At 47.3% G+C, this 14,368-nt stretch overlaps 1 protein-coding gene across 2 annotated transcripts in view; it reads right to left on the bottom strand.

The window, feature by feature from the left end:
- ARHGAP10 (Rho GTPase activating protein 10) overlaps positions 1–14,368 on the bottom strand; it is a 336,361-nt gene that overhangs the window by 6,474 nt on the left and 315,519 nt on the right. For both annotated transcript variants that reach the window (XM_060116129.1, XM_060116137.1), the window contains 2 exons: positions 2,518–2,670; positions 1,326–1,417 (listed from right to left, as the gene is read on the bottom strand). In XM_060116129.1, the coding sequence (XP_059972112.1) occupies positions 1,326–1,417; positions 2,518–2,670 (245 nt within the window). The remainder of the gene's footprint in view (positions 1–1,325; positions 1,418–2,517; positions 2,671–14,368) is intronic.

Below are 14,368 nucleotides of genomic sequence, written 5' to 3'. Positions count from 1 at the left end.
AGCGAATCCGCTTTCGTGACTGCTTTAAGCAGCTCTATCTGTTACTTGCAGCCAAGGGCATTCACCTTCCACCAAGGTAAGTATCACATGAGCAATACTGTGTTTGGAGGCCCCGAACAAATCTAATCAACCACACAGCGTCAAGATGCATCCTCATTCCTTAAATGGTGGGTTTCAGGGCTCCCCACTTTCCCTTCTGCCATACGGGTGCCCATACACGACAGGCTTGCAGGAGGGCAGCTAACTGACTCTCCTGCCAAAACCGCATGCATGTATGTGATGGTGACAGAGGGCTGATCTTGCTTCTACCCCAAGAGCAAAATTTCTCCACGAAGTATGATTCTGTCATACGTGGGGTTTTTTGCTGTTGTTTGTTTTCTGACACTATCAGGAGTCTCTGGCTCTCCAGAGTACGTATCACACAGATATAGAAATCTACTCTAAATGAGGCAACTTGCTTTCTCAAAAACAATCATCAGCACATGCCGCATTACTGACAATATAGCACCAGGCGTTGTGTTGATAGACTCCATATATTCCAAACATTCTGGCTAATCAACCATTCCATTCCAAGCATCAAAGGTTCCCGCTGCCTCTCCAGAACCCTTTTGGGCAGCTCCGCCCCCACACAACATCACTGTTTCCATAGCAACCAATGAAGTTCATAATGAGGAGGACTGGGAAGGAAGAAATCAAGGGGGAGGGAAGAGATGTACACTGAACGATGGGAGGGATTTGTGAAATCTGAAGCCGGGCAGAGCTCCTCGATGCTTATGTGTGACTATTAAACATGCAAACAAAAATCTATACCCTGTTTTCAGTATGCAAAAATCAATACCCGTCTCTAGAGATTCATGCACTACTCAAACAAGCAAAACTCATGTAAAGCCTAAGAACGGTAAGGGAACGATAAACCAAAATTGGTCGACAAAGCACTTGTCTGTAGCTCAGAGCTGGTGAACCTGAAGCATTCAGGAGGCTAGGGTGGGGGCGCTGCGGGAGGAAAACAGGGGATGCAAATCACAAACAGTTCTTGACTCCAAGTGGCACCGGCTTCTCTACATCAGGAGAAAGATATCCCGAACGAAGACCCTCAAGAGTTACAAGAGTTGAATAACCAAGATTAAAGCGGAAGTGGGCACCCACAGCCCCCTGACGTTCGGTTCCTGGGAGCCACGTGGGCAGGCTCTCGCCCGTCCAAAGCATCCAGGGACAGACTTCTGCTCCCGACAAACCCACAGCCAGGGACCGCCTGTCTGCTCTGGGCTGTAGACCCTCTGCGCCGGCAGAAGACAGCCTCCCACAAAGCTCCCACTAGCACTTACCATCCTCAAAAATCGCTCCTATGTCAAAAGACAATTCCGAGCTGTGTTCTGCTTCACACGGGTACACGGCCCGGGCCTTCCGATTGATGACGCTGAAGAGGGAACACGCAAGGCACCAAGTGAAACGTGAGAAACCTCACCTTTCCCCCGCCCACATTGCCCAAATCTCATTTCTATGTCACCAGCGTGGCAGCTCCTTCCAAAAAGGAAATTAGCGGGAAAGGGAACCTCGGGCAAACCAGAGCACCTGACTGTCAAGTAAATGAGGTGTTTCCAACCCCAGTCTTTCCTTAGGGAGCCCCTCTGAGAAGCTTCCCCTGAACCTCTTCACCTACTTCTCCTCTCCGCTCAGTGGGATGCCCTGCCCTCTCGTTCACCGTTATTAGAACCACAGGGCACATTTATTTCTGAGGCATTTCGGCTTATCTATTAAGAAAAAGCACCGGTGTCGTGAGACCAAAGGCGAGGCAGTGCAGGGCAGAGGCACCCGGACGCTCAGTGGCTCCAGCCACGCACCTCGGACACCCATCTGTCTACAGGGACACTCTGCTTTCACGCCACCCTGGACGGGGCTCATTGCTCTCAGCTGGGTCTCGCCCCCCAAAAGATGCATCAGGCTGGGCTTCTCAACACTTGTCAAAACATCCTGTGTGTTCTTGTGGGAAAAGGACCCAGTAGGGAAGGATGGAAAGCAGGCTGTCAGCCAGATGCACACCGAGGCGGAAGGAAGCATCCCACCTCACCGGAGCAGGGGAAGCCACGGATGGGGAAAAGAGCCTCAGCCTGCTGTCCCGGAGGAAGGGCTTTGCTAAGGGGCAGCACCCCTGGCCTCTGCACCACTGGCCCATTAAAGAGCTGTGTTAATTACAGTTTCCAGTGCCCCATTTGCCTTCCTTTAAAACAGACCATGTGCTTTCTATGCATGCATAAAAAGTTCTTCCAAAATACGTGGTTTCAGAAAGGCACAACCAGCACCAAAAAGAGTAGGTTCAAGCAGGTCTCATGTAAGGCAAATCTCTAAGAACGTACTTGCTCTTGAACCTGTAAGTCTAAGGCAAGGCTGTAAATGTTGTCCACAAAGTCCAGGAGACCGGAAGCTTTTTCCATGCAGGGAGCACAAGAACTTGCTCAGGTTGGTCAAGCCCCTCTGTGTGCCGCCCTCACGTTCTACATCACACTCCAAACCACGTACCTTTCAGGTGGCTTGTCCACTACGGTGGCAGGAAGAGAGAGGGGGAAAGACGACAGCTTGGGTGAAGGAGGTGTAACAGCTGGGTTGTAGCTTGGTGTGGCTGGTGACTGAAGGTTAAGCCACTGGACCGTGGATGATCGGGCCTGGCTTGGGCTAAGTGTGGAAGTTTGAAGAACAGGATTAATAGTATAAAGGCCACGGAACACCAAATACATGACACCCCATTCCTCAATGGCTAGGGTGATAGTTCCTTTCTCTCTCCTGATGACTGAAAGGGACCGAGTCTTCTCCATCTCCTCCCAGGTCTGTAGCCCCAAGAGCCACACCCCAAAACTAGAGATGCCTCATTGTACTTCTTCAGGTTTGTGGAGCCAACCTAGCGCCATACTGGTGCACTAATTACAACACCAGAATCCAACGGCCAAAACTAGTTGCTTGGACTTTTGAGGTATTCATGTTTTCTGCTCATAAGGAAAGTCACAAGAATCTACAGTCAAGCCCATGACCTGTAGCTCTAAATATTCAACAGTGGCCTTTTAATGTCTAAATTGGTACAGCCATTATGGAGAACAGTACAGAGATTCCTTAGAAAACTAAAAATAAAACTACCATATGACCCAGCAATCCCACTACTGGGCATATACCCAGAGAAAACCATAATTCAAAAAGACACATGCACCCCAATGTTCACTGCAGCACTATTTATAACAGCCAGAACATGGAAGCAACATAAATGTCCATCAACAGAGGAATGGATAAAGAAGATGTGGTACATATATACAATGGAATATTACCCAGCCATAAAAAGGAACAAAATTGGGTCACTTGTAGAGACGTGGATGGACCCAGAGACTGTCATACATAGTGAAGTAAGTCAGAAAGAGAAAAACAAATATCGTATATTAAGGCATATATGTGGAATCTGAAAAAATTGGTATAGACGATCTTATTTACAAAGCAGAAATAGAGACACAGACATGGAGAAGAAAGGTATGGATACCAAGCGGGGATGGGGTGAACTGGGAGACTGGGACTGACGTATATACACCATTGATACTATGCATAAAATAGATAACTAATGAGAACCTACTGTATAGCACAGGGAACTCAACTCAATGCTCTGTGGTGACCTAAATGAGAAGGAAATCCAAAAAAGAGGGGATATATGTATATGTATAGCTGATTCATTTTGCTGTACAGTAGAAACTAACAGAATATTGTAAAGCAACTACACTCCAATAAAAAAATAAAAATAAAGCTCTTTCATCTGGTCATATACATGTGGCAACTCAGAACAGAATGCCACTGGGAATCAAGATTCCTGTAGAGTGGACCAAAGACTAGCATTTAAGGGAGAAACCAATGAACAGTAAATCTTTGGTGACCTTAACATTCCCTAATAGTTGCCAATTTTGAAAATAAGTTAATGTAAAAGGGTCAGTAAACAGGCTCATGGAGAGGCCTCTAAACGTGGAGGGTTTGATAAATACGTGTTGATCCGAATAAATTATTCTTCAATGATCTCAAAACTGGAGGCTTGTGACTATGGTCTACGAAGCTTGCTTTAAAAGCACAGTGCTGAAAGCTTCTCGTTTTACTCAAGTACATTTTCAACACATATGTATTCAATGCTGCTATACCCAGATGCCCCTCACCTCAAATTCACCCTCTTTGGCTAAAACCAGTTTCTACAAGCAGCTTCCGTGTCCTTCCATATTACTGAGCGTTATCTTTGATTCTTCTTCTAAAGCAGAACTAACACCACGTCCTGTCCATTTTTACTGCAAAAAGCTCCCAGGCTGTTCCTTTTCTCTACACTCTCGTCATGAACAGGAGACGACCCCATTCTCACTGCTCATGCCGGTGTCACGGCGGAGGTGTCCTAGCCAAGCCCCTAGCCCCAGGCCTCCCGTTCGGCCAGTTCCATCAGCCACATTCAGCCACCCGGGTAACACCCGGTCCACCCCCTGTGCCTCCCCAGGAACAGGTGTGCTCTCCCACCTGCCCCGGCAGCCTGGCTGCTCAGCCCACAGCTCTGTTCCCCTGACTTCCCCTCCTCCCCACTCAGGCTCTTCCGCTCCTCTGCTGGCTCCGATCTGTCCCCTCCCCCCCGGCTCAGCTCCAGCTGTCCCCCCAGTTCTTTTCCTGTGGGCTTTCGAAGTCACAGACCTTCTCTGAAGGCCCATCACACCAGTAAACGGGAGGGCCGATCAGCCTGAGTTGCTCTGTGTTGGTTTCAGACATTTCTCTCGCCTCTGGGTTGAGAGCAGGTGGGTAACTGTGTAGATTCACAAAGCCGGGCAGAGGGCTTGGCACAGGAAGTCTTCAAGCCACATCTGAGCAGCCAGTTCCCATGTGCTAGCACTACAACTGAGTATTATACACCAGGCCCATGAAATATTGCACTACTGACTTGATAGATATTTAGTACACAGAAGGTTGCCTTTACTCTGATCAGAAAAGCGGGGGGAAGGAGGAACATTTTAAAAACATTATTCTCTGAACAACTTATTTACAATCCCCCTATCCAGCCATTCATTTGGAAGTCATAAAACCTACTTCACACCAAGCAAAGACACCTAGAAATCTCAAGGTGATGTGTATCACCAACAGCAAAAGTCACTCCATTCTTCAGCAGAAAATGAAACTTTAATGGGTCCTTACTAATCAGGAAGGGAGAGGATGGCGTGAGTGAAGAGCTGACAGAGAATTTAAGACCATAGTTAGCCAAACAACTGCCATGTTATCTCCCAGCAATTACTCAAGGCGCTGGTGGGTGCTGGTGGTGGTGGAGGATGAGGTGTGTTACCCCACCCGAACCAACCCTTCCTGGTCATAAATAGTCAAGTGATGAAACGATGGCCATCTATCTGCTGAGAGGGAGGACAGCTACGGGATGAAGATGAGGTAACAGTGTGTGTATTTATAAGGCTCTTTAAAAGTAAAGGTCATAAATTTTACAGCTATGATCTGCTTCATCCTCACATCTTTCTTTTAAAAAGAAATGTTGGGCTTCCCTGGTGGCGCAGTGGTTGAGAGTCCACCTGCCGATGCAGGGGACATGGGTTCGAGCCCCCGTCTGGGAAGATCCCACGTGCTGCAGAACGGCTGGGCCCGTGAGCCATGGCCGCTGAGCCTGTGCGTCCGGAGCCTGTGCTCCACAACGGGAGAGGCCACAACAGTGAAAGGCCCGCATACCGCAAAGAAAATTTAAAAAATAAAATAAAATAAAAAGAGATGTTTTGTTTTGTTTTTTCGTAAAGGGAAAATACTCCTTCTGGCAAGTGAAAGCATTGCTGGAATAGCAGGTGCAGAAGGTAAGGGCCTATCCTTCGCTTGGCTTTCTCCACCCTGTCCCAAAACAGGAACTCAGAGTCACCCATCCTTGTCCAGAGTCAAGCTCGCAACATGAGCCTTTCTTGCTTCTTGGTTTGTTCTCTGTGATTTTTCTGTTTTCTGTCAACACACAGATGTGCTATGTGATCCCACACTCACTGGTTAACCAAGAGAGTCTTTTCAGGCTTCTCACTTCGACCTAAATTTCTGTATTGAGGTCCCTGGGTTTCCCCACAGTATCTCAGAAGCCTCCGCTCGGGACTTCCCTGTGGGCATGAACTTTGCAGACTGGACTATTCATATTCGCCTCTAATATGGGGAGGAGGTATCATAAGTCACGTGGAGAACTAAGGCCTGTGAAAGAGGAGACCTGCCCAGCAAAACAAAGTTCGGGAGATGGAGCCAAGTAGCCATGAGGATACAAGAAAATTTCCATGGGCTTCTTCACTGGGGAGGAGTGCGGATGAGGCAGGAAGCGGTTAAATACACTCAAGACCTAAGACCTGAATTCTCGCCTCAGCCAGCAGAGGCCAGACGATGTTTCACAGGTATCTCCAAAAGCAACCTGCCAACATTTTTTTTTTTTTTGGAAGGCAAGAAATTGTAAACATGAGTTTCTTTATATAAACCACCTCCTACTTTCCAGAATTTGGGTTTTGTTTTGTTTTTTGGTAATAAGGATCAAAAAATATTTTTTAACTATTTAATTCTTTAAAAGATAATACTTAAAATTTTCTCAAAAAGCAGTAAAGTATTCCTTTGAAAGGAGAATTTCTGACATTGTCTTTCTCTTCTTTGACTTAAAACCTTTTAGAGGAACCCTAGGCATTTGGGAAACGGCAGCCCAGAGCAAAGGTCTGGCAGTTTTTCTCAGCCTGGGCCTCCGAAGAGAAGGCACCCTAAGGCGTCCATGTACATAATGAATTAACACCTCTCCTGCATGTCTAGAACTGTTCTAGTGACCCACGTGTTGGGAGACAATGCAATATGGGTCTCTAGTGTTTCTGCACTTCTAGTGAGCAAAGGCTGGATTATCTTTTCAAGGATGTTTTTAGAGCACAGAGCCTTGGAAGATCAAGTTGTGTCTTCCCCTGGCGTGAAGAGCAGGCTTTACTGTCCGTCATAAAAGATCTGATCTTCCTGAGCTCTGGGTTTCTCTCTTGCTAACACTCCACAGGCAGGTGTTATCTGGGCCACGGGGCATCACCCTGTGGAAACTGGGACTCGGATTAATACTCTGAGGACTGCTATGGCTGTGATTAGTACAGTCCTTTGACTCTGACCAGGAGCCCAGTGTCTTCTGCCAGCATCCTTGGAATCATGGGAGGTCAATGAGGGACCCTGCAAAGCAGAGTCAAATTTCAGATGTCACAGTTCTTGACAGCATCCTTGGGAGCACTGAGAAAATACCCAGGTCATTTTTTGTATTCTGTGGTTCAGAGGAGAACCCTGGCTAAGAAAGTCTTTGGGTTAAAGATCAGAACTGGTAGGTGATCTAAGAATTAAAAAGCCCATTGCCTGCTAGAACACATGGAATATTTCAAGTGTTCTCTCCTACCACTTCCCACATTTAAGCATTTAAAACAACAACAACAACAACAACTATTTAATTCCTTCTTCCTCCTGCCCCTTTAACTATGGATTTTTGATGAGCAAGACTGGCATGATCACAAACCACCGATTTTATTGAATAATGAGCTGCTGAGCAATTATAAAAAAGCACCTAAAGTGCCATGTTTCCTGAAAGCCAAGCTGTGGTTTGCAAAAATGCAGGCAGAAGTCTACTCTTCCTGAAAAGTTCAGAAACCACATTTACCAAAACAGAAATAAATTACAGAGAAATATGAATATGTTTCTCTGCTCTCTTCCCAATTTCACACACTAAACTGAAAGCGTCATGACTCCTCTCTGTCTTCGGGGCAAAAGAGCCAATCTCCCTTTGAGGAGAAATGTCTCCTTCTCAAAGAAAAGGAAGAAATGGGAACAGGAGGGTTTCACTAAAAGCACAGAGATTTCCTCCTGCTAACTCAGAAACTCGACCTCGAAAACTTTCTGACCGTGGAAGGCTACCTGGTATTCCTAAGGCAATGGGAAGTCTCCTTCCTGGGGGCGGGGCAGGTAGAGGGGCTGGGGAGTGGAACACACATTTGTGAAGGTAACTAGCGAATTCTCTCCACTAAGGAGGATCAGCACTCTTGCCTTGGGAAAACAGGTCTGCACGTCAGGGAAAGACCGTGTAGCTTTCACGATGGGGAGGAATAAACCCTCAATAACATGAAATTATGACCATTTCTGTGTATGTGTACACTTTACAGAGTTCATTTTTCTGAAAATGTAACAAATCAGAGGTATATGCTGCTTGGGATTCAAACTGTGACCCGATCGTCTCCAATACCAGACTCCACGCGCCATGCATATTAAAAAAAAACCTTTTGGCAGCAGAAAAGCACAAACATTTCAGAAAAGGGGGAGGGGACTTAGGGCCTTCACTGTTAAAATTCGACAACGGCTGCACCAGTCACCAGAGAACGTCTGCCTCTAACAAACATTTCTTGCAAAGCAAAGGCAGGTCAGGCTCTGGGCAGTGCTGGTAATACAAGTGCCCGATTCCAGGCTCTGGGAGCACAGAGCCTAATTTAGCATTTGAGGGAGGATACATATCAGGAAAAGAAATGACTGCTTCTCTGAAATGATGAAATCCCCCAAATACCAAGATATTTGCGGATGGCTTTTATGATGTCGGCATCAAATCAGAAGTTTGCACCGGAAGGAAAGATTTTAAAACCTCATTTGCAAGGTCTCGAGCAGAAGCTAACACATCAGTGAAATGATCTTTCATTCCAGGCTGGGAAACAACGTACAGCATAAGTCTTGGACAGCTGTCCTGGGCAAAAGTGTTTGAAAATGCTAATAAAGACAGAAGGAAATAGTGTCGATCGGTATATTATGGGAAATCTCTGTTCAAATCAACGCCACCGTTCTTCTTTAAGTGCCCGAGAGGGGGAAACAACCGGCACGCGTTAATTCACTCGTTCCCAGCTATGCTACCGTTCCACGTGACACATGAGAAGCCGAGAGCAGAAAGGTGACGGCGACTTACTCAAGGTCAATGCCGGGTCAAAGCCCCGTTTTGACAAGACCGCACGGAGCTCACAGCCTCAAGTCCCTCCGAGCGAGCGGCTGGAGTGGGACACAAGGAGCTGAATGGAGAGACAGGAGGGTCAGAGGCACTCAGGGCACAGGCCCACTGAGGCAGATGCTCACAGGCAGGGTGACGGAAGGATTTTAATCACACCGGTTACAACTGCATGAAACGCCGCCACTCTACACAGACCCTGGGTTCCAAAGACAGCCTTGGCAGTGGGCCCGTTTGCAGTTTCCTAATCTCCCTCAGCTTGTTCCTTTTTTTGTTTAAAAAAAAAAAAAGGAGTAGGGCTTCCCTGGTGACGCAGTGGTGGAGAGTCCGCCTGCCGATGCAGGGGACACGGGTTCGTGCCCCGGTCTGGGAAGATCCCACGTGCCGCGGAGCGGCTGGGCCCGTGAGCCATGGCCGCTGGGCCTGCGCGTCCGGAGCCTGTGCTCCGCAACGGGAGAGGCCGCAACAGTGAGAGGCCCGCGTACAGCAAAAAAAAAAAAAAAAAAAAATGAGGCAGGAGGGGAAGGGAGAGCGAGGGGAGGACACGTCCCACTCTCAGAGCCTGGGGCAGAGCTGGCCTTATCAGCCTTGGCTGAGGGTCAGCCACAACTGAAATGCGGGGGAGGAACAATCTCCCCGGTCTCAGCTTCCTTAGCTAAAATGAAAGTACGTGTTAACAGGCTGGGTGGCAGTAAGATGTAAGAAAGACGACAGGTATAAAGCACCCAGCAGTGGCTGGAGAACAGTGAGCACTCAACAGGTGAAGCCCTTCTTATGAACATTAGGTCTATCGCCTCTGCTTTGCAAGCTTACATCTTCACCAATGAATCATTTTCTTTACCAAAAGACAACGAACTCTGTCAAAGGGAAAAAACTATAAATATTAAGTAAATGTCACCATTGGGGGAAAAAAGTTGCTAAGTGCAGTATGATTGCATATGATCCAAGACTGAATCCTGGAACAAAAGGACATGAGTGAAACAATGAGTGAAACAGAAATAAAGTTTGTATGTAATAGTATCGCACCAATGTGAATTTCCTGGTTTTAACCAAAGTACCATGGTTCGGTGTAAGATGTTAGTAGTAGAAGCCGGGTGAAGGGTCTATGGGAACTCTCTATACTATCTTTGGAAATTTTCTGTAAATCTAAAACTATTTCAAAATAAAAAAAAAAAAATTTAACAACAGGTTGTAAAAAGAATAACCCCCAATAAATTTTTCAATCACGGAAGCACTAAAAAACCTTTTGAAATTATGATCACACACTTGAAGGCATCCAAAAGCCATAAGGAAAATTTTGGTTAGTTCAATGACATGAAAGGATTCCTAAGAGCTACGTTTAAAAATCACTTGGACCGCCCATCTAAAACACAGCCATTAACCACAACTGTTGAAACTGGTTTTTAAGGAGTGTGGGCTTTTCCAGAAAGATCAGTTTTGTTTATAGATTAGATCGAGGTCAGCAAACTTTTTCTGCAAAAAGCCAGACGATAAATACTTCAGGGTCTGCAGGCTGTAGGTCTTGTAACTCCTTAACCCTGCTATCATAGCAGCACGAAAGCAGTCACAGACACAATGTAAATGACTGGGTGGCTGTGTTGCAATAAAACTTTATTTATTAAAAAAAACAGGCAGTGGTGGGCCACAGTTTGCTCACCCCTGGATGAGATGGACCAGATGCGAATCCATTTCGTAGTGGAGAGTTGGAGGAGGTGAAGATAATGATGTTAGTAAACTCCCTTGGGCTCGAGAAGCCCACTCGCCTTCCTCCATCCTCACTGGCTTTGCAGCGTGGGGACTCCTGTGTGTGCCAAAAGCCGATCTGCAAGCACCCAGGGCTTTCCTGCAGCAGAAGCTCTCCTGACTAATTGCTCAAGATCACCTCCCATGCAGGAGGCAGACAGCCAATAGATCAAGCCAGCACGTAAAAGCAAGAACTCGGTCCCCCTTGAGAAAAAGGAGGGAAGTGGGCGGGAAGAGGAGGAAAGGCACGGAAGGAAATCTCTCCAACACAGATAAGACAGAACCTTTTGAGGCTGGATACAACCACACTGAACACTCAGTCTTCACCCCCCAGGAGGCTGGGTCTGCGGGGGGGGGGGGGTTTCCCTCCTTGACAAGAAAGGACACCACTACCTAGTCAGCCCATATCTTACGAAGTTCACCCCCAGGCTGATCATTTTCTCGGGCTTTGCTATGAGAGAACTGAGAGTTACACCTCTGACTGATCTTTCCTTCAAAGTGCTCCTTGAATTGCACTTCTCTTCCTTCCAGATGATCACTGTGGAATCAGGGACGAGGCTTGAGCTTTAGCTTGCTAGCCGAACAGAAAAGGAGCTGCAGCTGCGTTTCAGAGAATTATGGGGCTGTAGAGAGGTCTCAGCACTGTGGTCCTGCAGGGCAACTGACGGGAATATTTCCACAAGCTCAGTTCGTATGTGGAAGACAGCCAACATGAGGGTGGAACATATAAAACAGGGGCTCCCAAGCACAGCTCAAAAGGGGTACAGCACTACTCTGCTAAGAAAATCCTCTGGTTACTTACCAAGCTGTTTTACGGGTTACCTGTCATGATGGGTGAGCTTCCCATACTGTTCAGAACAGTTTAGAGAGCTGGCTGGGTCCCGCTGGGAACCCTATGCCTTGGTCATGAGCTACCCAAGGGCCCTATTCTCCAAAGCTTCTACAGAGGAGGTTTCTACACAGCGAGGCAATGGCAGGAGCCCCGGGTTCTCCTGGTATAACTACTGTAAATGCTGGAAACAACGCAACTTCAGGTCAACACTAAAGGCTTCTCCAGGACTAGAGAGCCTATTTTCCCTAAGCCATTTAGTGGGGAGATTACATAACTGATGAACCAGGAAGTTGGGTCAAGTTCAACTAAGAATATTAAATTAAGCTCTCGGAGGAAAGGAAAATGCAAGCAGGGGGCCGCCTAGGGCTCCCAGAGGAGCCGTGACTGGGTTTTATTACATGTGGTACCTTGAAACCTCACAACAATCCAGAGGGCTGGGTGCTGTTACTCCCCCTTTGCAGATAATCTTGCTAAGCCTTGGTTTGCTGAAGTAATTATATAAGGCCTCCAAGGTTTTAAGTGGCAGAGAAGAATGCAAAGCCAGGCTTGTTTGACTCTAAAATCAGTGCTTTACCAGTCTACACCGCGGTCTTCCAACTCACAGAAAGCTCACAAGGCCCCTGCCTGCATTTCAATACTGAGACCCAGCCAACCAGTCCATGCACAGCAAATGATACATTACAATAGCAAAAACCAATGAAACAAAAAGAGAAGCAAAAACAAAACAAGACTAATGAGAAGACTTAATGTTTGTTTGTTTGTTTGTTTTTGTTTGTTTGAATCTTAAGCAGTAGAGCAGCTACTCCAAAAATTCAGACGAGTGTCTTTAATTTGGAAAGTCAGCTTTTCATGACGGGGCTTTACAGTTAGATGAATGACCAACTATTTGGCTTGAAACTAAAATCTCTGAATTCCAGAACCTGTAGTTAGAGCCCAGCAAAGGAAGAGGTGAATCAGGCCACATGCAAGTGCCAAGTACGCAATACAAATACCAAAAATACCCTAGCAAGATACAAGGGACATGTATGGAAGGCTGTGAGGATGCTAGGCGGTCAGTTGGGACGACGTAATTTCTATACTGAGTTGGAGAGAAGATTGAAGAAGATATACGGGACAAAAGTTACCCACCACCACCACCCCAATGAGTGGGAATAGACTGAGGGTCGATGGCCAAGCATAGGGGCCCCGAGAGTAGCTTCAAGAGCTTTACCGGATATCACGTTACTCATAAAAATATTATGGATGCTGCTCTGTTGCAAAATATCCAATTTCCAAGTCTCCCAGCTCTGCTGCAGGGGAGGATGCCTTCCTCCACAAATCTCCGCCGAAGGTGTTGGATGGTGAATGTGCCGCAATTCAGATTCAAGGGTGTATTCCCCATAGATAACTATAAACCACAGCAACCTGTCTTAACACAGGGTCAGCGCTCCCCCTTCAAAACAAGGGCAGTGGCCAGCTGACAGCCGCTGTTAGCTCACTGGGTCTCAGACTTGGGGGAAAACTACAATTGAACGACGTTCCCATATGCCACCAGACTTTCCATACCGACAGTAAAACAAGTCCAAGGGAACCACAGATCACGAGGGCAGACAGATCAGGGTCATCACCTTTCTCTGCCTCTTCCTAGTCATGTGGCTTGGGGCACATTTCTGACCTTCCTTGTGCCTCCATTTCTCTGTCTTTAAAAATGAACATAGGTCTACCTCACTGGGTCTGAGGTGGGGATCAACATGACACAGTGGTAAAGCAGCTACGACACAGTCTGTGGCCCCCGAGAGTTAACGCTCCACAGACTTTTTTTTTTTTTTTTTTTTTTTGCGGTACGCGGGCCTCTCACCGCTGTGGCCTCTCCCGCTGCGGAGCACAGGCTCCGGACGCGCAGGCTCAGCGGCCATGGATCACGGGCCCAGCCGCTCCGCGGCATGTGGGATCTTCCCAGACCGGGGCACGAACCCGTGTCCCCTGCATCGGCAGGCGGATTCCCAACCACTGCGCCACCAGGGAAGCCCACTCCACAGTCTTTGATTCTGAGAAATGCAAGAGAGGATCTACCACATCAAGCCTTCTCTGCAGCCTCTCACCACCAACCACTGCCGACGCAGAAGCTTCTGCCCTCTCTAAGTCCCCGGCCCCCAGCAGGTCCAGATGGGGCTAACCTCTGGGCAGAAGTCACAAGGCTGCCGGGGCTCACGGCAAGGCGGTCTGCCTCTGCTCATCCACCCTGTGCTTCCCTACGAGCTATCTTAGACCTCCATCTTTCTGAACCCACCAGGGACTTGGCCGCTCACTTAGGTACGGGAGACTGGCTTCCAATCCACTCCTCACAGCACCCAGCACCACATGTAGGCACCCGCTCTACTAGAGACGCCGGTCAACGGAACCCACCACTTTCTGTAACCAGGGTCCACCTACAGGTAAGCAGAGAAGAAAAGGTGCTCCCCTTATTAGGATATGATGTCCTAACTAGCCAATAAAGATGCTGGAAATGCCTATGATGGGCAATTCACTTTGGGGGGTTAAATACCACCGTCTCCTGATCTCTTTTTAAATATACGTAACTTTTCTCCCCTTTTTACAAAAGCCATATGTGCTCATCTTAGTCAAGTTAGCAAAAAAGCAGATATGCACCCCCCCAAAAAAAATAAGAGAGAGAGAGAGAAAAAACTTTTAAAAGTTAAATTCCCTATTTTCTTTTGAAACAATCAAAATTTAAGACATCAACTTCTAGGGTGAACTGACTGCCCTGGCAGGGTTGGGAGCAGTAAAGTCAAGTAGCAATGGGGTTGAGGAAGCCCTCCCTGAAG

Source organism: Mesoplodon densirostris, chromosome 1 (assembly GCF_025265405.1).
Source record: "Mesoplodon densirostris isolate mMesDen1 chromosome 1, mMesDen1 primary haplotype, whole genome shotgun sequence".
In the NCBI taxonomy this organism is placed as follows: Eukaryota; Metazoa; Chordata; class Mammalia; order Artiodactyla; family Ziphiidae; genus Mesoplodon; species Mesoplodon densirostris.
This window is presented reverse-complemented; position numbering and strand designations above follow the sequence as displayed.